Source organism: Rutilus rutilus (assembly GCF_951802725.1).
Source record: "Rutilus rutilus genome assembly, chromosome: 16".
Taxonomy (NCBI): Eukaryota; Metazoa; Chordata; class Actinopteri; order Cypriniformes; family Leuciscidae; genus Rutilus; species Rutilus rutilus.
Window position 1 is genome coordinate 1,209,386 of NC_140224.1, and position 26,339 is coordinate 1,235,724.

The following is a 26,339-nucleotide window of genomic DNA, read 5'->3' on the forward strand; positions in this document are numbered from 1 at the left end:
GCAATTCTGACTTTATATCTCGCAATTCTGACTTTATAACACGCAATTCTGACTTTATATCTCGCAATTCTGACTTTATAAGACGCAATTCTGACTTTATAACACGCAATTCTGACTTTATATCTCGCAATTCTGACTTTATATCTCGCAATTCTGACTTTATATCTCGCAATTCTGACTTTATAACACGCAATTCTGACTTTATATCTCGCAATTCTGACTTTATATCTCGCAATTCTGACTTTATATCTCGCAATTCTGACTTTATATCTCGCAATTCTGACTTTATATCTCGCAATTCTGACTTTATATCTCGCAATTCTGACTTTATATCTCGCAATTCTGACTTTATATCTCGCAATTCTGACTTTATAACACGCAATTCTGACTTTATATCTCGCAATTCTGACTTTATATCTCGCAATTCTGACTTTATATCTCACAATTCTGACTTTATAACTCGCAATTCTGACTTTATAACACGCAATTCTGACTTTATATCTCGCAATTCTGACTTTATATCTCGCAATTCTGACTTTATATCTCACAATTCTGACTTTATATCTCGCAATTCTGACTTTATAACACGCAATTCTGACTTTATATCTCGCAATTCTGACTTTATATCTCGCAATTCTGACTTTATATCTCGCAATTCTGACTTTATAACACGCAATTCTGACTTTATATCTCGCAATTCTGACTTTATATCTCGCAATTCTGACTTTATATCTCACAATTCTGACTTTATATCTCGCAATTCTGACTTTATATCTCGCAATTCTGACTTTATATCTCGCAATTCTGACTTTATAACACGCAATTCTGACTTTATATCTCGCAATTCTGACTTTATATCTCGCAATTCTGACTTTATATCTCGCAATTCTGACTTTATATCTCGCAATTCTGACTTTATATCTCGCAATTCTGACTTTATAACACGCAATTCTGACTTTATATCTCGCAATTCTGACTTTATATCTCGCAATTCTGACTTTATAACACGCAATTCTGACTTTATATCTCGCAATTCTGACTTTATATCTCGCAATTCTGACTTTATATCTCACAATTCTGACTTTATATCTCGCAATTCTGACTTTATATCTCGCAATTCTGACTTTATATCTCGCAATTCTGACTTTATATCTCGCAATTCTGACTTTATATCTCGCAATTCTGACTTTATATCTCGCAATTCTGACTTTATAACACGCAATTCTGACTTTATAACACGCAATTCTGACTTTATATCTCACAATTCTGACTTTATGTCTCGCAATTCTGACTTTATAACACGCAATTCTGACTTTATATCTCGCAATTCTGACTTTATATCTCGCAATTCTGACTTTATATCTCGCAATTCTGACTTTATATCTCGCAATTCTGACTTTATATCTCGCAATTCTGACTTTATATCTCGCAATTCTGTCTTTATATCTCGCAATTCTGTCTTTATATCTCGCAATTCTGACTTTATATCTCGCAATTCTGACTTTATAACACGCAATTCTGACTTTATATCTCGCAATTCTGACTTTATATCTCGCAATTCTGACTTTATATCTCACAATTCTGACTTTATATCTCGCAATTCTGACTTTATATCTCGCAATTCTGACTTTATATCTCGCAATTCTGACTTTATAACACGCAATTCTGACTTTATATCTCGCAATTCTGACTTTATATCTCGCAATTCTGACTTTATATCTCGCAATTCTGACTTTATATCTCGCAATTCTGACTTTATATCTCGCAATTCTGACTTTATAACACGCAATTCTGACTTTATATCTCGCAATTCTGACTTTATATCTCGCAATTCTGACTTTATAACACGCAATTCTGACTTTATATCTCGCAATTCTGACTTTATATCTCGCAATTCTGACTTTATATCTCACAATTCTGACTTTATATCTCGCAATTCTGACTTTATATCTCGCAATTCTGACTTTATATCTCGCAATTCTGACTTTATATCTCGCAATTCTGACTTTATATCTCGCAATTCTGACTTTATATCTCGCAATTCTGACTTTATAACACGCAATTCTGACTTTATAACACGCAATTCTGACTTTATATCTCACAATTCTGACTTTATGTCTCGCAATTCTGACTTTATAACACGCAATTCTGACTTTATATCTCGCAATTCTGACTTTATATCTCGCAATTCTGACTTTATATCTCGCAATTCTGACTTTATATCTCGCAATTCTGACTTTATATCTCGCAATTCTGACTTTATATCTCGCAATTCTGTCTTTATATCTCGCAATTCTGTCTTTATATCTCGCAATTCTGACTTTATATCTCGCAATTCTGTCTTTATATCTCGCAATTCTGACTTTATATCTCGCAATTCTGAGATATAAAGTCAGAATTGTGAGATGTAAACTCGCAATTGTGAGGTAAAAAGTCGCAATTATCTTTTAAAATGTTTTATTTTGTGGCGGAAACAAGCTTCCATAGTTTAATGTATTATAGTATCATTGCATTTTTTTTGTATATTCAAAAATTACATTAATAACATTATTTATTGCAGTTATAATTTTGCAGTGTGAATTATTTCGTTTGAGCGAGTTCTTAGTTTTCTTTATTTCCTGAAGATGGGCAGCAGTTTTGATCCGTCTGTCAGCTCGAACGCCCGACTCAAAGCGTGCACTGATGCTGTTTAAAGGCCACGGCACACTTTGATTGCTCTGCTTCAATAGGTCGAAGTTGAAAGGATAAAGCCTCTCAACTTTTCCCACACGCTCTTTAAAGGAGGATAAATGTCTTAAAAGCCAGACTGATGCAGGGTTGTCTGGGACCGAGGGCTCTGTGTAATTATCTGATGCACTTCAGCTCTATTGTGTTGTCTATTCTAGAGTCTTATCTCTCACTTTATGCTTTTCTGTTTCAGTGGAAGAAGTATTGGTTTGTGCTGACCGATCACAGTCTTCGATACTACAAGGATTCTATTGCTGAAGAGGTAATCTGTGTTTGAGGAAGTTCAGTGCGCACATTTGTGGTTTATCCTGGATTTATTTTTTCACCCTCTTTAGAGTTATTATATTTTATTGTGATAATCCGCCTGATTGCTGTAATTGATGACGTTTCTCTCACTGAATGTCCACAGGCGTCTGATCTCGATGGAGAGATTGACCTCAGCACATGCTATAATGTTACAGAGTATCAAGCTCAACGCAACTATGGCTTCCAGATCCACGTAAGTCTGTCTGAAGATTATTCCTTATATTTTTATGACCTTTTTGTTTTATGGACTTTCTGTTTTATTTTTGGACTTTTTATTTGATTAACTTTTGTTTTATGGACTTTATATTTTATTTTATGGACTTTTATTTTATAGTTTGGATTTCTTTTATTTTTATTTTATGGACATTTTGTTAAATTGTTGTGGACTTTATATTTTATTTTTGGACTTTTTATTTGATTAACTTTTGTTTTATGGACTTTATATTTAATTTTTTTATTTTATGGACATTTTGTAAAAAAAAAAAAAATCCTTTATATTTTTATGACCTTTTTGTTTTATGGACTTTCTGTTTTATTTTTGGACTTTTTATTTGATTAACTTTTGTTTTATGGACTTTATATTTTATTTTATGGACTTTTATTTTATAGTTTGGATTTATTTTATTTTTATTTTATGGACATTTTGTTAAATTGTTGTGGACTTTATATTTTATTTTTGGACTTTTTATTTGATTAACTTTTGTTTTATGGACTTTATATTAAAAAATTTTATTTTATGGACATTTTGTAAAAAAAAAAATCCTTTCTATTTTTTTTTTCCCCATTTTTTTTATTTAATTAACTTTTTGTTTTATGGACTTTATATTTTATTTTATGGACTTTTATTTTATAGTTTGGATTTATTTAATTTTTTTATTTTATGGACATTTTGATAAATTGTTGTGGACTTTATATTTTATTTTTGGACTTTTTATTTGATTAACTTGTTTTATGGATTTATTTTTTTATTTTATGGACATTTTGTTAAATTGTTATGGACTTTCGATTTTATTTTTTCACTTTTTTATTTTATTAACTTTTTGTTTTATGGACTTTCTATTTTATTTCATTTAATGGACTTTTTTTCTTGCATTTCGTTTTAATTTTATTTAGCACGTCATGTAATAAAGACGTTTTTAGTAGTTGTACTTGGTTCTGTATCTGAACTCTGGCGCACAAGCACTGCAGAGACAGATAGTCCAGTTGTTAGCCTTTGCATGTTTGGTTCTTTTCATTCTTCTCAAAGGTTTTAAAATATTAATGAATCGGAAGGTTCTTCTAATCTTTATGTGCTCAATTTTCCAGACTCAAGAGGCGGTGCACACGCTCTCTGCCATGACCGCAGGAATACGGCGAAACTGGATCCAAGCAGTCATGAAGAACGTGCGGCCGTCCACGGCACCAGATGTTGCTAGGTGTGTTTCTACACATCATATAGTCAACCAGAACGTTTTTTTGTCTTTAACAGGATCAAGGTGCTTAAAGTACTTGAATTTGACTTTTTGAAAATTAAGTCCTGGAAAACCCCTTGAAAACAGCCATATTTACGAAGAGGTACTCGAAAAAGTGCTTGACTTATTTAAATACAATATATATTTAATTTTATTGGGGAAAAAAAAACACAAATACAATCTTTACACACAAAATGAACTCTGCAGCTCGTCTGTTCCATACGAAGTACACCAACATTATAATATAAAATATTTTTTATTGAACAAATATAGCCATTATAAACTTTTTATTTAATATATATTATACATTTGTAAGTTGTATTTTGGATACCTTATATCTGTGATAATCCTTTTAAAAAATCCTAAAGATATTGTTTGATAAGTGCGATCTCTGATAGTAGTCCTTGAAAACCAAAAAAGTAGTGCATGAAAAGTCCTCAAATGTGTGTTTTTTTTTGTTTTTTTTACAGTATCTGTACGAACCCTGCTTTAAAACATTTACATTTTGCTTATAAAATCTTTCCAGCCTGACGGTCGACCCAGGCTCGTTTGAGGGTCTCCCCCGGCCGGACCTCACTGCGGACTCCCCGTCCTCTGAAGCGTCAGTGGAGCGAGAAGCCGGAATAAAGAAGAGTCGAGCGAGAGAACGAAGGCGAGAAGGACGGTCCAAAACCTTTGACTGGGCCGAGTTTCGTCCCATCGCTCAGGCTCTGGCCCAGCAGAGAGCGAACGAGTCCGACTCCTTCCAGGCGGAGCTGAGCGAGCGAAACAAGCGGCGGGAGGAGCGGCGCAGGAGGTACGAGAGCGTCACCGGCTCGGCCTTCGATGGGAAGGCGGAGTCTGAGGGTGTGGGTGTGGCCTCGGGCGAGGGTGTGGGTGTGGCCATGGGCGAGGCTCCGCCCCCGTCCGGGGAGCGACAGCAGATGGTGGAGGACGAGATCGAGCAGCGCTGGCAGCAGGTGGAGAAGACACCCATCAGGGACGAGAGGAGGGTGCCTTTGCCTTCCACTCATCCCAGCAGAGACACATCAGAGCTGGAGAAACTCGTGGAGAGCTACAAGAAAGGGGTACGGCATGCAGAACACAATGCACAAACATGCAACGTTGAAATATACGAATTATTCGTATATGAATCGCGATTCTATCTTCAATCGATTTATATCGATTCACAAATTTCAAAAATCGATTTTCTAAAGTGTTAGACTTCTTTAACTTCGCAGAACTACTTAAAGTAATTGAAGTTATGAAAATTGGATGTGTAACAGTATATTAGATCGGTGCATTCATTCTTAAAGGGAATACAGCCTCATAATCTGTTGCCAGTAATCTCAATAAAATAAACCTATTTTTTTATCTTCAATATGAATCAATTTATATTTAAATTCATACAGTGATGCTTATACAGGCCTATTTCTTACTACATGTTAAACAATCTTATGCTACTGTACCTGAAAAACGTAGTTTATTTAATTTGTATATTTGTCCTATTGTTTGTAATTTGCTTCTTTGTTCCTATTTTTAATATATAAAATTAAATTTCCCGCTTTGCTTTATTACAGAAGACTGTGTGAAATGATTATAGTCAGCTTAAATTAAATTTATTTTATAATATTGGGTTAATTATATTGGGACTAAAATGGGAAGAAAAACTAAATAAATTTCAAGATTCACATTTCTTTTCCCCTTCTGGACCTATTAAACTCTACCGCAGTCAAATAAGAAAAGTATCTAAAACGGTAAACTACAATCAACTCTATGCACATACCGAATCGAAATTTGATTCAAAATCGAGAATCATGACCTCAAGAATTGATTTGAATCGAATCGTGAGGTACCAAAAGATTCCCACCCCTGGTTTTAAATCATAACTTCTGGTTGTGCTGTGCCTGTTGTCAGGTGGAAGAGTTGAAGGGTCAGCTGGAGAGCTGCCACCAGCAGTTAATGGACTCCAACCGGCACAAGCTGGAGCTCGAGGGTCAGCTCAAAAACGCCTTTGAGCGGGAACACCAGATCCGCGCCGGCTACATTTCACCGGTACGTCACATGATTTCAATAATGTATCCATTTGGGGTTTTTTTGTCCATTGAGCACATTGTGTTTCATTATTAGGTGACAAACAAACACATGGCTTCCATCTTTATCATCGAAGCTGCAAACGCGTGCTTTGCATGTCTAGAGACAGTTGCATGTAAACGAACAGATTTGTTTCTTATTCTCTTTTTTTTTTGCCTCTACTTAAGATTCCTCTTGCCATGTTCGAGCAAAATGACATTAAACATTTCAATTTCATGCAAACTCTATTGCATGTTCCAACATAGAAATTATTAACATTAATTGTACGTGAATTAATCATTATGCAATGACGGCATGAAAACAGACTCAGAGCTTACTGTTGCCCTCCAGATACATTCATACTCAATGATGCACATTTGAAATTAAAGCATGTTATTGTGAAGATTTAATTGAAATGTTTTATTAGGATTTATGCAATAGTTTAAGATTGGGCAAATAAGAGTTTTCAGTGTCAGATCAAATGCATTGAGTATCAGTATATCTGAAGGGCGTTGAAAATAAACTACATTTTATGTGAAAATGCTACATAAACATTGGCATATGAGAAGATGCCTATTAAGGGCATATGTGCATGATATGTTTTATTCATATTTAACCATTCGTTCATCTCATTTTTAACCTTATTCTTGACTTTTTCAATATATGCTGTAGAGTATGTATGTGTGCGTTTCGTGTGTGTGTGTTTAGTTTTGTTCAGAATATTGTTGCATTGTTTTCTGAGCTTAATTTGGACTCAAAATTGCTTACAGCCATCTTTTATTGACTTGTTTGGGATTAAATGGCTTCACAGTTCGATATTTTTATAATGTATGTTTTCAGTGTAGCAAAGTTAAAGCTTTATGTATTAAAAAGCAAATATGGGGTGATTTTATCTTAAACATGGCATCGTTTCGTATATCAAGTACACTCAAACGGTGATGCTCTGTTCAATATCTGACACATTTCATCTTGTCTTTAATGGATTTTATTCACCTTTTAATCAAAAGGTTTGCTATGAACAGACATTAGTGGTTGTTTAATAGTCAGGTGACGTTGTTCCACAAAAGAACTGCAGGCTTATAACTGGATGGCATATAACTGTTCTGGCATTCTTACCTCGCACTAATTTTGCGTCACTTACCCCATGAAACAACTCTTTAACCTCTTAATATGCATGCATTGTTTTGATTTACTAACCTTTTGCCATTAATTTTTTTCTAGCGTTCTAATGTGCATCATTCCATGAAAGAAGCTGAATGAATTTAACCTCAATAGATTGATTAGAAACAGATGTAATGAAGTAAATTTCCCTTAAAAACTTATGAATAATTGTTGATTAATAATCTAGATTGACTTATTGACCAATGCTGACTGTTAATCAACTGTCTGGTCCCCTTTTCCAAGCTGGATTCCCCTTTGAGTCTTGAGACAGAGCCCCTGATGAAGAGGACTGAACTGGTTAGTTCTCAAGCTCAGAGCTTAACAAAGAAGTACCAGGAAACCAAAGAGCTCCTGCAGCTGCAAGAACTGAAAAAGCGCAACATGCAAGCACAGCTTGGCCTTTCTCTCTCACACTGGCCCACAAAGGAACCTTGCCTTTCTGACACCAAAAACACTGCCATCTCCGAGGTCTGTCCCTCAAACTCCATTCAAAAAGCGGTCAGTTTCATACTTCAGGATAGTGAGGGAAAGATTAGAGAGCTCGAGGGCTTGATAGACGCAAATGAGCCTCTGACATTAAGGGAGCTGATAAAGCTCTTGCACTTGCATAGCGAATACATTTGGGTTGAATCTCCTCAAGGACAGGAAAGTAGGTCAGTGGGTGAAATGATGCAATGCCAAAAACTGTTGGAAAGCCTCAAGAATCAACAGGAAATTGAGAGTGAGACGATGAGGAAAAGCTTGGAAAGAGCTGGAGATTGCATCCGAGACTATGAAGCTCGTTTGGTCACCATGGAGGACATGTTGGGAAAAGTCCAGCAGAAAACGGAGAATCCGTGTGCATCCGGTTGCTTTAGACCAGACCATCCTGAAATGACCAGTAAAGATCTGTCGCAGCAAGTGGAGTTGCTTGCGAACGAAAACGTAGCTTTGCACCAGCGCTATCAGGAGATTGTAAACCAGTTGAGGGAAGCGGATCGAGAAATAGACAGGCTGAAAGCTGAGCTTTGTAGACTACGTAGCAATCCGCAAGCAAACGTGAACCAGGAGCGGGAAGACGCTGCCGATAAAAACGTGTACGAACGAGAACTCGATGAGAAATCGCAGAAGCTGCAAGAGGCTCTTAATAAATTGGAGGCGCTCGGTAATAATTTGAAAGATACAGAGAAAAGATTGCAATTAAAAGAAGCCACTCTTAGGGGTCTTGGATTTCAGGTGGCGGAGAGCGAGAGAGGCGATAAAGAGTCAGATTTGGAGAAAGACGAACTCAAGCGCCAATTGGAGGTCCTTCAATCCCAGCTTTCAGAGAAGGAGAAGAAGCTTCAAAACGCTGAGCATGTCTGTCGAGAACTTAAGTCCCAGAATACAGAGCTTCTAGCAAAGCATGAAGAGACTGTGAGGATGTGTAATCAGATGCTTGTAGATTCGCAGGAGGAAGTTAGAACGTTGAAAGCGAAGGCGACGTTTGCTAGTGAACCGGGAACAGAAAGCGAGCGCGAAGAGTCGATGCAAAGGGAAGATGTAATTGAGAAAGTCACGGAAGAGTTCAAGAGAAAGTCTGAGTCTCTTAATCATGTACTCGACATGATAATTGGCAGTAAGGTGACTAAAGAATGTGATTCGTCCAGCGCCAACATTTTGGACGAGAATCAGGCAGGAATGTTGTTTGAGAGAAGGATTCTACATAAAGTTTTAGGTGGTTTAGAGGACGAGGAAACCGTAAGAACCGTGATTCAGCGTATGCTAGCGGATAATGAAATGCTGCTTCTCATGCATAATCTCTCCAACCTCAAAGAACGTGAAAGTGATGCAACTTGCACAGATGAGAGCGCTGGACAATTGAGTGATGTTTTGAATCATTTGTTTGATGATGCCAACAATCCCTGCGTTATAAAGAGTCTCACTGAAGTCGTTCAGAAGAAAGTGGTGTTATTAAATCAAACTGCTTCGGCTATTAGGGAACGAACAAATGAGCAGATGCAGTCGTTGGCTTTGAGGCTTTCAAACTGCGACATGCAACGATGCCGGTCCGAGTACATTCGTGAGGCTGTAATGGACATAACCATGTGCTTTGTAATTCTGAAGATCTTCCCAGCGATGAAACGTTTAAACCGTTCTAATTTGAGAGCACAACTTCAGTCTGAACTAGAGGACAAGCGAGTTTCTTCAAGCGTCCAGAGTCCCAAAAGTGGCGATTTAATGGCGGTGACCCACATTCAGATCGAAGGAGAACCGATCGACTCCGTGGACGGGGCCATTCAGCTTCAGGACACGATGGCGAAGCATAAAAAGGAGCTGCGAGAATTAAAGGAGGAGTACGAGCAAGAAGCAGAGAAGCTGAGACTGGAAGTGGCCAAAGCCGGCGAGACTCTGAAGCTGAGATCCGAGGAGAACGTGAAAGAGATCGACTCCCTGACCGAGTGCATGGAGAACCTTAAGAAGAAGCATGAGATTGAGCGTAACGACCTGCAAGCCCGCTTCGATCGAGAGATGGAAGAGCTCACGGACGCCGTCGGACCTGTTTATGGCGAGCCAACCAGGAGTTCCCTCAAAGAGCGGATCCAGAAGCTTGTGTCCCGGGTGTCCGAACTGACTGAGGAAGTGAATCAACAAGACAGTGCAACATTACTGCGTCTGAAATACCAGAAAGACTTGGAAAACCTAAAGGTCAAGGAGATCCGTGTCCTTGCTGTTCTCCGTCTGTAATGACTTCATGTGGCAACCTGATCCTTTCCCTTCCTTTTCTCATACTAACCCTGCTTTGTGGTGCTTTGGTCTCTAGCCTAATATCTCTCACCAGTGACGCATGGCTATTAACCTTAGGTGTGCATGTACGCTTTAGCGTTAGGAGTGTGGGTCAGGGGGACATTTAAGAAAACTCTCATTGAAGAAACTAGTTTCTAGCTTATTGAACCCAATGGAGAGCAATTAAGAATCAGTTGATGTATCTGAGAATGCATACTCTTAAAACCTCATAGATGTGGTTCACCTGGTTCTTGTTTTCATACTCAAGCTCTTTGCCTGATTAACAGTCTTTGCAAGACTAGTTCTTCATAAATCGCCGCTCGTCTTTGATGACTGCAAAATGCCAGCTGCTTAACCTAATTATTAATAATGCATGACGACAACTAAAATATTTTATTTTAAATAACAGTCTATGATTTAAAATGTGAATGTTTTTGTGAAAGAATTGACTCTGAAGACAGATGCAATTACATTTTATTATGCAGTATTATAATAAATCAGATTTATTTGATTTCATTTCATAAATTATATAAACTATTGCATTGGTGCACCATCTTGCAATTAAAAATTCCAAGTACTGAAAAATACACAGCTAGTTTGTTACCCGATTGCTGATTTAAAAACATACAAACTAGTGATGTGGCCTTAAAGACCAGAGCTCAAGTCTGTTCCTGACTACATCATTTTACACTCATAGACAAATTGTAAAAATGAGGCCATGTTCATAAGCTCATAAAAGGAATTGGCATTGGTGCAGTTGTCAAATTTGACAGCCTGTATTTGGTACTTTTGTCTCATTATTGATAACTATTTTTTCTCTCTATTTATTAATTGTAAAACAATGAATAATGACAGTTCAGTTTTTTTTTAGTTGTGCTTTGGGTTGCAGGGATATTTTCTTATTCATTTACTACAAAAAAATTCAGTTTATTTTTCAAAATTTGGACTGGATATAATTTTGTACTAAAAAAGATTATAGACGTTGAATTTCTAATTGCACAAAAACTCAGTCGTACTAAATTTGTCATCAGTATGTGATACTGGACTCGTGTTTGTCCTGACGAAAGAGGAAATGAGATTTTCCACCCAGAGAGACTGGTGAATAAACAAGTGCAGGTGCTGTTGTGATATGGAGACAGGAAGAGTTGGTCGTGTCCCAGGACCTTGCAAAAACAACTGCTTCATTCGCTCGTCTGATCAGAGCTCAACTTGAGTGCAGAGATCAGGGCCATTGAAAAGACAGCGGAAGTGCGTTGGGTTTGCATGGTCGGAAGAGCATTGAAATCTCTTGTACTGAAATCAACTCTGTTCATGAAAAGTGGCTGTAATCCTAAAAGTGCCAAATCGTACAGATATGTGATAGCTGAGTTTATAATAATTATATATCAAAACACGTCATATCTTCAGACAAGAGCATATATAGTGATCCCAAAAGGACATTTAAGCCACAAATGTTTGAATTTCATTGCATTTGAAGTTGAAATCTCAAATGAAGTATTTGCAAACAAATGCTAGTGTTTTTCTGAGCCATTTTTGCAATAACATTTAATCAATTGGTGTCAAGGTGATTTTAGTGCATCTATGAAGTCAGTTCTCACAGGTGTAGAGAATCATTAACTATCAACATGATCCGCCAATGTTTGACAACCACAATGTGTTCACATACTTTTTATCTCAAGTTTGAACAGTATATTGACTGCTTAATCACAAATTAAGCATTTTGCTTAGTGTAAGAAAGCTTGTTTTCACCACGGAATAAAAAAATGAAACCGGAAACACAGTTCAGATTTTTTTAAAGTTAAAAACTAGGGCTGGCCGATATATCGCATGACATTGTTATGTGCATCTCGTCAGTAAAGCCGGTTCCTTGATTAGTAGTAAATCGCCATCACCTGCTTTCAGATGGAGCGGCATTTACTACACAGAGCCGTAGTTCACTGGCAAGCTGAGCCATATCGCATTAATTATCACAGATGTATCGCCTGCGATAATTAATGCGATATGGTTCAGCTTGTCATTGCGAGTTTAATCTCAATTCTGATGTTTTTCCTCAGAATTGCAAATTTATGTATTCAGAGTTTATCTCGTGCAATTCTGCGTTTGTATCTCGAAGTTCTGAGTTTGTATCTCGCAGTTCCGAGTTTGTATCTCGCAGTTCCGAGTTTGTATCTCGCAGTTCCGAGTTTGTATCTCGCACTTCCGCGTTTGTATCTCGCACTTCCGCGTTTGTATCTCGCAATTCTGCGTTTGTATCTCGCAGTTCTGCGTTTGTATCTCGCACTTCCGCGTTTGTATCTCGCAGTTCTGCGTTTGTATCTCGCACTTCCGCGTTTGTATCTCGCAGTTCTGCGTTTGTATCTCGCAGTTCTGCGTTTGTATCTCGCACTTCCGCGTTTGTATCTCGCAATTCTGCGTTTGTATCTCGCAGTTCTGCGTTTATCTCGCAGTTCTGCGTTTGTATCTCGCAGTTCTGCGTTTGTATCTTGCAGTTCTGCGTTTGTATCTCGCACTTCCGCGTTTGTATCTCGCAATTCTGCGTTTGTATCTCGCAGTTCTGCGTTTGTATCTCGCACTTCCGCGTTTGTATCTCGCAGTTCCGAGTTTGTATCTCGCAGTTCCGAGTTTGAATCTCGCAATTCCGAGTTTGTATCTCGCAGTTCTGAGTTTGTATCTCGCACTTCCGAGTTTGTATCTCGCACTTCCGAGTTTGAATCTCGCAATTCTGCGTTTGTATCTCGCAGTTCTGCGTTTGTATCTCGCACTTCCGCGTTTGTATCTCGCAATTCCGAGTTTGTATCTCGCAGTTCTGAGTTTGTATCTCGCACTTCCGAGTTTGTATCTCGCAGTTCCGAGTTTGAATCTCGCAATTCCGCGTTTGTATCTCGCAATTCCGAGTTTGTATCTCGCAATTCCGAGTTTGTATCTCGCAATTCCGCGTTTGTATCTCGCACTTCCGAGTTTGTATCTCGCAGTTCCGAGTTTGTATCTCGCACTTCCGAGTTTGTATCTCGCAGTTCCGAGTTTGTATCTCGCAGTTCCGAGTTTGAATCTCGCAATTCCGCGTTTGTATCTCGCAGTTCCGAGTTTGAATCTCGCAATTCCGCGTTTGTATCTCGCAATTCCGAGTTTGTATCTCGCAATTCCGCGTTTGTATCTCGCAATTCCGAGTTTGTATCTCGCAGTTCTGAGTTTGTATCTCGCACTTCCGAGTTTGTATCTCGCAGTTCCGAGTTTGTATCTCGCAGTTCCGCGTTTGTATCTCGCAATTCCGAGTTTGTATCTCGCAATTCCGAGTTTGTATCTCGCAATTCCGCGTTTGTATCTCGCACTTCCGAGTTTGTATCTCGCAGTTCCGAGTTTGTATCTCGCACTTCCGAGTTTGTATCTCGCAGTTCCGAGTTTGTATCTCGCAGTTCCGAGTTTGAATCTCGCAATTCCGCGTTTGTATCTCGCAGTTCCGAGTTTGAATCTCGCAATTCCGCGTTTGTATCTCGCAATTCCGAGTTTGTATCTCGCAATTCCGCGTTTGTATCTCGCAATTCCGAGTTTGTATCTCGCAGTTCTGAGTTTGTATCTCGCACTTCCGAGTTTGTATCTCGCAGTTCCGAGTTTGTATCTCGCAGTTCCGCGTTTGTATCTCGCAATTCCGAGTTTGTATCTCGCAGTTCTGAGTTTGTATCTCGCACTTCCGCGTTTGTATCCCGAAATTCTGCGTTTGTATCTCGCAATTCCGAGTTTGTATCTCGCAGTTCCGAGTTTGTATCTCGCAGTTCTGAGTTTGTATCTCGCAATTCCGCGTTTGTATCTCGCAATTCCGCGTTTGTATCTCGCAATTCCGAGTTTGTATCTCGCAGTTCCGCGTTTGTATCTCGCAGTTCCGCGTTTGTATCTCGCAATTCCGCGTTTGTATCTCGCAATTCCGAGTTTGTATATCGCAATTCCGAGTTTGTATCTCGCAATTCCGCGTTTGTATCTCGCAATTCCGCGTTTGTATCTCGCAGTTCTGCGTTTGTATCTCGCACTTCCGCGTTTGTATCTCGCAATTCTGCGTTTGTATCTCGCAGTTCCGAGTTTGAATCTCGCAATTCCGCGTTTGTATCTCACAGTTCTGAGTTTGTATCTCGCACTTCCGCGTTTGTATCCCGAAATTCTGCGTTTGTATCTCGCAATTCCGAGTTTGTATCTCGCAGTTCTGAGTTTGTATCTCGCAATTCCGCGTTTGTATCTCGCAATTCCGCGTTTGTATCTCGCAGTTCCGAGTTTGTATCTCGCAGTTCCGAGTTTGTATCTCGCAGTTCCGAGTTTGAATCTCGCAATTCCGCGTTTGTATCTCGCAATTCCGAGTTTGTATCTCACAGTTCTGAGTTTGTATCTCGCACTTCCGCGTTGGTATCCCGAAATTCTGCGTTTGTATCTCGCAATTCCGAGTTTGTATCTCGCAGTTCTGAGTTTGTATCTCGCAATTCCGCGTTTGTATCTCGCAATTCCGCGTTTGTATCTCGCAATTCCGAGTTTGTATATCGCAGTTCCGAGTTTGTATCTCGCACTTCCGCGTTTGTATCCCGAAATTCTGCGTTTGTATCTCGCAATTCCGAGTTTGTATCTCGCAGTTCTGAGTTTGTATCTCGCAATTCCGCGTTTGTATCTCGCAATTCCGCGTTTGTATCTCGCAATTCCGAGTTTGTATCTCGCAGTTCCGAGTTTGTATCTCGCAGTTCCGCGTTTGTATCTCGCAGTTCCGCATTTGTATCTCGCAATTCCGAGTTTGTATCTCGCAATTCCGAGTTTGTATCTCGCAATTCCGAGTTTGTATCTCGCAGTTCTGAGTTTGTATCTCGCAATTCTGCGTTTGTATCTCGCAATTCCGAGTTTGTATCTCGCAATTCCGCGTTTGTATCTCGCAATTCCGCGTTTGTATCTCGCAATTCCGCGTTTGTATCTCGCAATTCCGCGTTTGTATCTCGCAATTCTGCGTTTGTATCTCACAATTCTAAATTTGTATCTCACAATTCTGAGTTTGAACCTCGCAATTCTGCGTTTATCTAGCGCAATTCTGAGTTTATCTTGCGCAATTCTGAGTTTGAACCTCGCAATTCTGAGTTTATCTTGCGCAATTCTGAGTTTGAACCTCGCAATTCTGCGTTTATGTAGCTCAATTCTGAGTTTATCTTGCGCAATTCTGAGTTTATCTTGCGCAATTCTGAGTTTATCTTGCGCAATTCTGAGTTTGAACCTCGCAATTCTGAGTTTATCTTGCGCAATTCTGAGTTTGAACCTCGCAATTCTGCGTTTATCTAGCGCAATTCTGAGTTTATCTTGCGCAATTCTGAGTTTGAACCTCGCAATTCTGAGTTTATCTTGCGCAATTCTGCGTTTATCTTGCGCAATTCTGCGTTTATCTAGCGCAATTCTGAGTTTATCTAGCGCAATTCTGCGTTTATCTTGCGCAATTCTGCGTTTATCTAGCGCAATTCTGAGTTTATCTAGCGCAATTCTGAGTTTATCTTGCGCAATTCTGAGTTTATCTTGCGCAATTCTGCGTTTATCTAGCGCAATTCTGAGTTTGAACCTCGCAATTCTGAGTTTATCTTGCGCAATTCTGAGTTTGAACCTCGCAATTCTGAGTTTATCTAGCGCAATTCTGAGTTGCAATTCCACATTTGTATCGCTCAATTCTGCGTTTGTATCTCACAAATTCAGACGTTATAAATAAAATAGTCTGCTTTGTGATATCAAAAAGTTGCAATTACCTTTTATTTTTTTAATCTGTGGCAGAAACAAGCTTGTATATAAAGTGTTCTAGTGCTGTCTGTCTTTAAACATAAATAGATTTTCATTTGATATTTTGAATCTGATCCAATGACATTCGTGCATTAAGTTTGGCTAAAGTGTCCAATCTTTTGGGACCGCAATTTGAACACACAGTCCCAGATAAATCACAAATTTATGTTACGTTTGCAAAGCCATCTCTCACTGGCCTCTGTGTCCCTTCATGTCATCGTAGGTTATTAATGTCTGGCTTTGTGTGGACACCGTTCTGTCCACACATCGCTAATCTCCGTCGTCTGTGTAAGTGTTGTCCTGGTCAGATGAAGTAGAAGTGGACTTGAGTCGATCCAAAACGAGGTGCACTAAATCCTGCTTCCTCCGTTTCCCCCCACAGGCTACATGTGAACGCGGCTTCGCTGCCATGGAAGAGTCTCACCAGAAGGTAATCGATGAGCTGCAGAAAAAGCACCAGCGGGAACTGGAGAAACTGCAGGAGGATAAGGAGAGACTGCTGGCCGAGGAGACCGCAGCCACTATATCTGGTTAGTACTGAAGAAACGGGACAAGAGCAAACGGGTCATTCCATTTGAAACGGACCCTCAAAACTAAACACTACCTTAATGTCTTAAATTATCCACACATGAAAATGAATGGGATCGGTGTACTGCGTAGCATGAAATTAACTCTACTTGTGTGTAAAAGTCACTGGAATCAGATAATATATAGGCTACACGATGCCGAATATAACATTCCAGAAAGTTTTTAAAGTCTCCCTGTAGTCAATCATTTTATCCCTTAAAACTCATCTTTGATCACCTAAATTACATATTTAAGCATTTTTTCCTTGAAAACAATGTCTTCATCCCTTAAAATATCTTGAATGTAACTCGACACCCTTGCCTCATTTAGTATGCGCGGTTCTATGAATATGCAAATGAGCCCCGCCTCCACTCACTCAGCTCAGAGATCCACTGGTTGACGATCACACGTTGATCTGATTGGTTACAAGGTAGTTTGTGACGTCAGAAACACCAGCGATTTCAAAGCGTGTTTTTGAGACTGTCTTTGGTTCACTGCAGTTTTAAGGAGAAAATACTCAGCAATGGTGTCGACTTATGAACTTACACATGCTTTGTCTTAAAGCATATTAAAAACACCACATAGACACATAAACAACATTAAACGCTGGATTTTCACCACAGGGGGACTTTAATATCAAATGAATATCCACAGCATTCCTCATGCCAGAGCCAATTAAGACGTGTGCGCAGCATTTTAATTCTGTTTTTATCTGACCAGCCATCGAAGCGATGAAGAACGCACATCGGACGGAGCTGGAGCGGGAGTTGGAGAAGGCGCGCAAGGCCAACAACAACACTGAAAACGCAGACATCGAGGAGATCCGCAAACAGCACGAGTCAGTTGTTGTTCCTTTATGCAGTTTCAGACGCACCTTTGCATTCTTCACATTTTATTGCTTTTTGAGACAAGTTTACGATGCCACAGCCTTCCACTTCGCTTTTTACTCGTGCATTTGTGATGCATTTCATCCATATTGGAGTGACGGAAGTACAGCCGAAGTGCTTGAATTATGGGAAATTTATTTTTAATTGTATTGATAAAACAATCTTTTCACACAAAATTGAAGCTGCAGTCCGTCTGATATAGATATACAGGCGTTTCGCATGGCTGTGAGTGTGATATTCCTCATATAACTATCCAAGTATATAATCCAGCTTTTATTCTTCAAGTCAATCATATATTCATGTGAGAGAAGAAATTGAAAAAATCAATTTGAATAAGGAAAGCAATATATTTGTCATAGTATCCTTGCAATGGTTAAAGTTACCGCAGTCCTTGCATGTTAATTTACTAGTTTATTTTTATCCATTTACCTTTTTAGATTTTGAAAGAAAATAAAGAAAGATATTGTTTGATAAGTGAGATCTCTGATTGTAGACAAAAACAAAAACAAAGTAGTGCTTGAAAAGTCCTTGAAAGTCCTGTAATTTGATTATAGAGTGTCTGTACGAACGCTGATAAAGGTTTAAGTGGCCAAATCCCGACTGCATGACCGCCTCCACTGCCAAGTGTGTCCTGGGGCAATGCAGACAAGATGCCAAATCTGCAGTGATTGCACAGTTTCTTTCTTTGTCTACGTGCACATAATCTGCCCTCGAGCTCTTGGCTGTACTTCCGTCTAGACTTAAAGGCCTTGCTCTTTTATCACCTCTTTAAACTGACAGGAGAAGTGTGTGTGTGTGTGTGTGTGTTGTCAAACGTTAATGATTCCAGTTTATGTAGATATGCGGAAGCGACAAACAATTCTGTATTTTATTGAGTTTAAGGCCAGACAAGTAATTTGTTGAGGTCAATTTGTAAAGAAAGACTACACGCCTGCATACATATTTACATACTCATACCTATAGACTGAACACGTGATACGCATGTGATCTTTGCAACGGAAGTGAATCAATCAAAACTAACTTTATCTGGACAGTAACTTTATTCTAGATCTGCTGTAAAGCCTAAACACTCTCTGTTACTGTAATCTATTATCACTGTAAAGCTGCTGTGAAACATCTGTATTGTTAAAGCGCTGTATAAATGTAGACTTGACTTGTGTTGCAGGGAGGAGCTGATGTCGTACCAGAGGGAGATCGAGGTGTTGTCAGAGCAATACTCTCAGAAGTGCTTAGAAAACGCTCACCTGGCCCAAGCGCTGGAGGCCGAGAGACAGGCGCTCAGACAGTGCCAGCGGGAGAACCAGGAGCTCAATGCGCACAACCAGGTAACGGCCGTATACAGAGATGTTGGTCATATTGCTGAGGACCTTAAAGGGACAGTTCACCCAAAAATGAAAATTAGCCCATGATTTACTCTCCCTCATCATAGGTGTGTATGACATTCTTCTTCAGACGAATACAATCAGAGTTATATTAAACAATGTCCTGGCTCTTCCATGCTTTATAATGGCCGGAAGTTAGACTTTTACTTTGTAACGTGTTAAATATGGATATTTTTCTTACACAAACTCATCGCTTTGCTTCAGAAGGCCTTTATTAACCCCTGGAGCCTGTGGAGCACTTTATGATGGACAGATGCACTTTTATGATGGACAGATGCACTTTTATGGACTTCAAAACAGAAACAGCCATTCACTGCCATTATAAAGCTTGGAAGAGCCAGAGCATTTTTTTATATAACTCTGATTGTATTCATCTGAAAGAAGTCAGTCATATACACCTATGATGATTTGAGGAGTGAGTAAATCATGGGGTCATTTTCTTTTTTGGGTGAACTATCCCTTTAAAGCAAATAAATCCACTTCAGGGCTCTCATTTATAAAACTGTGTGTAGGATCCTCACTAAAAGTGTATGTGCGCCTGAAAGCCCAAAATGGCGTACGTCTATTCAGACTTATAAAAGCGAGCGTACGCCAGAACCTGCGCAACATCCCCTTTATAAACCCAGTCAGAGGAAGATTGTGAACATGCGTCTCCTCCCCGAAATAACCATATATGAGCTTACAACGCCTCGTTTACTGTGCATATCCTCATCTGCATATCATTTGCATATGCATATTCATGCACGTGATCCCATGTTTAACGGTACAAGATATTAGGAAAATATGAGATATGGATGTGCGTCACATTACATCGCGAAAAATCATTTAGTAGCCGATCCTCGCCTTGTTTTCAAATAAGTAAGTAAGTAAGTAAGTAAGTAAGTAAGTAAGTAAGTAAGTAAGTAAGTAAGTAAGTAAGTAAGTAAGTAATACATTTCAGAGAAAGTTCTTCTCAATCTTTTCCACTGGACAAATAGTATTTTTAATTGCTTTATACTTTTAATGGAAACCGATTGTGTTCATTATTGATCATTATTTGCGTGTAAATATTTCCTCAGTCCACGAGTTCTGCTATTATCATGCGGTGAGCGAACATGAACACACAGCATGCCTCAGGAACGCAGCGCATACACTACTAATATTATTATTTATTAGAATATTTTTAAAAATTGTATCTTCTCTGTGATGATTTGCTGTAATTTAAGTGCTTAACTCCATTAATGAGAATTACATATTTAATGTAAATATGTATATCAGATGTAAAACAGAGTTTAAATCATTCTTTTATGTATTTAATCTGTTATTGTGAACATGCACTGTATTTATGACTAGGACTCATAATGAATATTAAAGTGGTTTTCCTTCATCAGCCGTCAGTCCCTCAGATCAACATCGGTGTCTCCAGAATATTCACACGCATGATCAGAGTTACTCACAGATGTACTTACACACTCTCTCGTCAAGTGTGTGTTTATAAATCACAGCTCATGCGTGTGAAGTGGCGTACGGCTCATTCTGTTCTGTGCGACGCAGAGGTTATAAATGAGGCCCTGATGCTCAGATCTCCTGCTTCTGTCACCCAGTCTGTGGCGTTTCTGTTGCTCAAAGCTGTTTGTGTCTGTGATGAAGGAGTTAAACAATCGCCTGGCCGCCGAGATCACGAAGATGCGCTCGATGACGAGTGAGGACGGCGGAGACGCTGGCGGAGGCATGCAGGGGAAGGAGCTGTACGAGCTCGAGGTACCTTTACATCCACAGCTTTTCCCACAGCATCTCTCTGGAGAACGAAGACCTCATGCTTGTGTTTTACAGGTGATGCTGAGGGTGAAAGAGTCAGAAGTGCAGTATCTGAAGCAGGAGATCAACTCTTTAAAAGATGAGCTGCAAACTGCCCAAAGAGTAAGTGCATTTATTTACATTCATGCATTTAGCAGACGCTTTTATCCAAGGTGACTTAGATATATAGTATAGTATAAAATCACACTTTAAAGACTTTTTAAGACCTGCACAATTAAAATGAATTCCGTACAGAACAAGATTTTTGTTTGATTAAAGCACTCATTCAGCACACATTCATGTTTAAAATACACATATGTATTGAAATTGGTCTATGTACTAATATATCAATGCTTTTAATTCAGAGGTCGATAGATACTGGATTTTGCTGGTAGGATAATATGTTCAAAGGCAATAAACATTATTGTGCTGATACTGGCCAAATCTGCACACAGGGTTCAGGAACAGATGCTTTAAGTGCTTGAAGTACTTTCATTTGATTTATTCTTATTTTTCATTTACATCCTGGAAACCCCCTGAAAACAGCCATATTTATAAAAAGGTACTTAAAGTGCTTGAATTATTGAAAGACAATATTTGTGGAAATAAGATAAAAAATCTTTTCACGCAAAATTAAAACTGCAGCCCGTCTGATATAGATATACAGGCATTTCGCATGGCTATGAGTGTGATATTGCTCATATAAATATGCAAGTGTACGATACAGCTTTCATTCTTCAAGTCAGTCATATATTAGTGGGAAAGAGGAAAGCGATATCTTTGTCATAGTATAGTTAAAGTTTCCGCAGTTACTGCATATGCTGCACTTTATATGTACCATTTTGTTTTATTTATTTATTTATTTATTTACCTGTTTCAGAATTTGAAAGATAATAAAGATATTGTTTGATAAGTGAGATCTCTGATTGTAGTCCTTGAAACCCAAAACAGTAGTGCTTGAAAAGTCCTGGAATTTCATTTTACAGTATTTGTACGAACCCTAATATTAAATGTTGAATAATGTTCTTGGTCTTTCCTTCATGTGACGGCCAGCCCAGGGAGAGTTTGTTGAATTAAATGCCAAATTGTGAAATTGAAATTGAAAATTAAATTGTGACCAAAAATCCAATAATAACCCCAAAAAGCAGGACTTTTAATTATAAACCAGCCCGAAATACAGCAGGACTCTTATTTTGAAATGTCTTTGCTTTACTACTAAGAGTCACACATTTAAAAAGATGAGCGAGATCAAATATGCGTCTTACAACCATCTACTGTATAAACACCCTGAAGTAAACATGGTCATAATTCATCAACAATCTATTGGCATAAATGCACTTTATTCATTGATTGCAAATTCAAAATCACGTTTAATAATCACGTCTCGCAAATCCTGTTAAGGCCTTATTTTGTAAGATGGAGAAACTTTGACAACAATCACAAGTTTATTTAAAATGTATTGTATAGACTTGAAGGCTTATATACAAAATTGCTTAGTCTGTCTTCAAAAACAGAATTTTATCAAATGTTTGTTGAATCTTTAGCCTGTAAAGCTGATGTGGCAAAACATTTAAATACAACAATCTGTTTTTGTCCCCAAATTTAAGACCTCAATTAAAATTAAGACTTTTGTTATACCATTAAAGTTGTACATTTGATCATAAGGAACCCAGTACTGTATTAATAACCTGTGCCACGTCTCCTCACAGGATAAGAAATATGCAACGGATAAATACAAGGACATCTACACGGAGCTGAGCATCGTACGGGCCAAAGCGGAGCGCGACCTGTGCCGCCTGCGCGAGCAGCTCCAGCTGGCCCATAATGCACTGGGGGAGCCGGCGCTGGAGGACGTGGAGCACGCCGGCTACGGTACGCACAATTACTCAGGAATTACTTCCTGTAATTTAATTACTTTCCCTCGAAAAAGTAAAGTGAGGGATTACTCTTAATTCTTCTGTAATTTCATTACAGTTACTTGGCTGCGTGCGCGTGCGTGTGTGTGTGTGCGTGTGCGTGTGTGCGTGTGCGTGCGTGTAATTAAAAGCGCAGTTTCATGTCTATCCTTGTATTATTCAGCTGATTGAGGCTGATATGGGATTTAGAAAGTAATAAGTAATTAATTACTTTTTAGAAAGAGTAATTACTACAGTAATGTAATTACACTGATGAAGATGTAATTGGTAACTAGTAATTAATTACTTTTTTAGAGTAGCTTACGCCACTAACTTACTACATCGTGTTAGTGTGTTATGAACCATCATAACTGTCTTTCCTTTCAGATATCATGAAGTCCAAGAGTAATCCTGATATATTAAAGATGGCGGCCGCGGCAGCCAAGCGCTCCGAGCGCACCCTGAGGTCAAAGGTGAGTCTCAGACACGTGACACTCGCCAGGTTTAGCGAGTTATAGTTCGCTCAGGGGTTTTCAATCCTTTAGATGCCACAAACCCCAGTCTTCATGTTTAAATGGCAGCCATACGTTTTTATACATAAAGATCCAATACTGTGAAAAATAAATACTATAATATTTTAAATATTATAGCTCTTTTATTAATTTAATCTATTTTTATTTTTGCTTCTTTTTTTTTACTTTCATCATTTCCACGGACCCTCTTGCACTTCGTATTTTAATTCATTTATTATATATTTTATTTTAATCTTATTTATTTATTTTACTTTATAATTCATTTTAATCTATTTGTATTTATTTTTTTCATTTATTATTACAACATTTTTATTTTACTCAAATATTTATTCTATTCATTTATATCAAATATGTATATTTTTATTTTAATCAAATCAAAAATTTTGTATTAATTTATATACAAATTTTATTTTAATAAAAAAATCTAATCTTTTTATTTATTTATTTTTTCTTCTATTTTAAAAAAATATATATATTATCTTATATTATCAAATATTTATTTTATTGATTTATTTATATCAAATTTGGATTTTAATCTTAAAAAAAAAAAAATTCAAATATTTGTTATTTTTGTATTAATTTATATAAAATTAATCCATTTTTATTTATTTAATCTTATTTTGACTATTCATCTATTTATGATCATTATATACTCCTCTTGTCCCGGTGGTTTGAAAGCCCCTGAGCTCGCTCTGCCCCCTGCTGGCCAACACTCGTATCTCCTTAACCAGTGAAGTGTAGTTGTGCTTGTAACGCTGGGAAACTGAACTCTTTGTGTGCTGTGTTTTGTTGCGCAGGAGAAAGCCTGGTAGGTAGCGGTAAGACAAATGACTTTTGCACATTCCCCTCTCTAACACACAGTTCCGCGTGTGTGTGTGTGTGTGTGTGTGTGTTGTGTGTGTGTGTGTGTGTGTGTGTGTGTGTGTGTGTGTGTTTCTCCTCCGTTTTTCCCTCTGTTCCCAGTCTGTGAGTCGTGACATGTCCTGGGACAGCTAAAGACTAAACCGAAGACCTTTTGACCTCTGATTTTAGGTAAATGTCCTTGAAAGGGACCGAACGCTTAGATCAGGGCTTTTCAATCTTTAGATGCAACGGACCCCCAAATATTAATGTATAAAGACCAAATCTATACTGGCAGAAAGACATTTTATAAGTATGTGTTATAAAGTATTTAGTTTAATTTTTTGATAAAAAATGTACTCTGTAGTACTGCACTGCGTATTGTTTATTTTTGTATATTATACTATAGTATAATATGCAAAAATAAACAATAAAAAACAGATTAAAATAAATAATAAAAAAATAATTATTTAATCCGTTTATTTAACTTTTTATAATTATTTTTTTATCTATTTTTTCTTTATTTTATTCAATTAATAATATATTTTTTATTTTAATCTAATGTATTTATTTTATTCCTTTATATCAAATATATTTTTAACTTTTAAATGTTTAATTTAACATTTTAATATATCTTTATTTATTTAATTTATTAATTAATATAAATTGTATTTTATGTATTTTAAAATGTATTTTAACCTAATTAGTTTGAACCTAAACCTATTTGTTATTCCTTTATATAAATTTTTCATTTCCCCTTGTCTATTTTCATTTTTTATTTAACTTTTATAATCTATTTTTATTCATTTTATTAATATAAAATGTATTTAAATCTAATATTTATTTTATTCCTCGATATAAAAATTTTAATAATTTGAATATTTTATTATTATTTATGTGTATGGTTTGATTGCACATTCCCGATGCTCCTGAACCCCAGTCTAAACCCTCTTCATAGTCGACGTGTTTGCGTTCAGAGGCGTTCATGCATTGACAAACAGAACAGATCGCTTTATTTTTCCCATCATGCATGCGGTCGATCCCGAATGAAGGGCTGTTCACGTCATCTCACGGCCTCATGGATTCATGTCTCCCGCAGAGAAAGGTCAAGGGTCACGGCATGCGTGTGTGTGTGGCTCACGGGTTCACTGGCGGGTTCACTGGCAGCACTGCTGGCAGCTTCGGCATTTCTGTTGGTTTACATGCGCTAGGAAAGCTAGGGCTGCCCTCCACTAAACATTTCTCTGTTCCACTCATTTAAGCCATTAGTCGACTAATCACACATTTATATTAATAAGACATATATCATAATAATGCGCCTTTAATCGCCTGTATAAAATACGGATAGCCTAATCAGAGCTCAGATTCGAACATAAAGCTGCAACACCTAATGATGTGTCAAAATGTGTCGTGAAAAAAGCAGAATGAGACATTTTAATAATTTATTGATCATGTTTTCTGTGTTTTCGGCTGCAGAGATTAAGTCACGAGGCTCACTCGTCATCTATATGCTCGATTCATACGGATTACATAATCTGAGAATGTTCATTTTCCATTGGAATCTGTTCATTTAAATGTAAAACTGTCAAGCTTTCTATAGATATATCTCTCATGTCTGTGAGGCAAGTATACGCTGAGATTCGGTTCATTTATGATGCGCTGAAGTTCAAGATCATTATTTTACAAAAGCACAACGTTTTGTTATTGTGAGTTGACAGAGATAAGAGTAGAGCCTCTACAGTTTGCATTACTCTCATCCGTATGAGCAAAAATGAGGGAGTATTTCAAGTTAAATGCGAGTAATGGCGCCGGCGCCTGTAATAATGCAGTAACACTCTCTCCACACACACACTAATAATAGCACACATTTATCCAGTTAACATTACACTTGTACAGTTGCTGCTACTTGCATGTCTCAGTGATAGAGCCTTATTTGAGGTCGATAAATGAATAGCGAATGTTTGGATTTCCTTTTTCAGGTTTTTTATTAACTAAACGACTACTATAATTGTGTTCGACGAAGCCTCTTCTAGCCGACTAACGGTTATAGGACTATTTTAATTATAGTTTTAGTCTAGTCTTTGTGTCAAGCTGTCATTTTAGTTTTATTAGTTTTAGTCACGTTCATACTCTTTTCAGTCTAGTCAAGTTTCAGTCGACTAAAAGTCTGAGCATTTTAGTCTTATTTTAGTCAGAATTATTCGTTTAGTCGACAAAAACTGATGACATTTTAGCC

The 26,339-nt window shown here is 37.8% G+C and overlaps 1 protein-coding gene across 6 annotated transcripts in view; it reads left to right on the forward strand.

The window, feature by feature from the left end:
* The window catches only part of LOC311306450 (myosin phosphatase Rho interacting protein), a 70,734-nt gene that overhangs the window by 42,276 nt on the left and 2,119 nt on the right, over positions 1–26,339 (forward strand). Inside the window, exons 11-24 of one of the 6 annotated variants that reach the window (XM_084434851.1) lie at positions 2,921–2,989; positions 3,137–3,226; positions 4,339–4,448; positions 5,011–5,551; positions 6,381–6,518; positions 7,941–7,994; positions 16,606–16,753; positions 17,511–17,628; positions 18,843–19,002; positions 20,689–20,799; positions 20,872–20,958; positions 22,545–22,707; positions 23,118–23,203; positions 24,227–24,295. In XM_084434851.1, the coding sequence (XP_084290977.1) occupies positions 2,921–2,989; positions 3,137–3,226; positions 4,339–4,448; positions 5,011–5,551; positions 6,381–6,518; positions 7,941–7,994; positions 16,606–16,753; positions 17,511–17,628; positions 18,843–19,002; positions 20,689–20,799; positions 20,872–20,958; positions 22,545–22,707; positions 23,118–23,203; positions 24,227–24,259 (1,908 nt within the window). In that variant the 3' untranslated portion in view covers positions 24,260–24,295. Of the gene's footprint in view, positions 1–2,920; positions 2,990–3,136; positions 3,227–4,338; positions 4,449–5,010; positions 5,552–6,380; positions 6,519–7,940; positions 10,365–16,605; positions 16,754–17,510; positions 17,629–18,842; positions 19,003–20,688; positions 20,800–20,871; positions 20,959–22,544; positions 22,708–23,117; positions 23,219–24,226; positions 24,296–26,339 lie in introns of all 6 variants that reach the window. The other 5 variants (XM_084434848.1, XM_084434849.1, XM_084434853.1 and 2 more) reach the window with 5 other exon arrangements.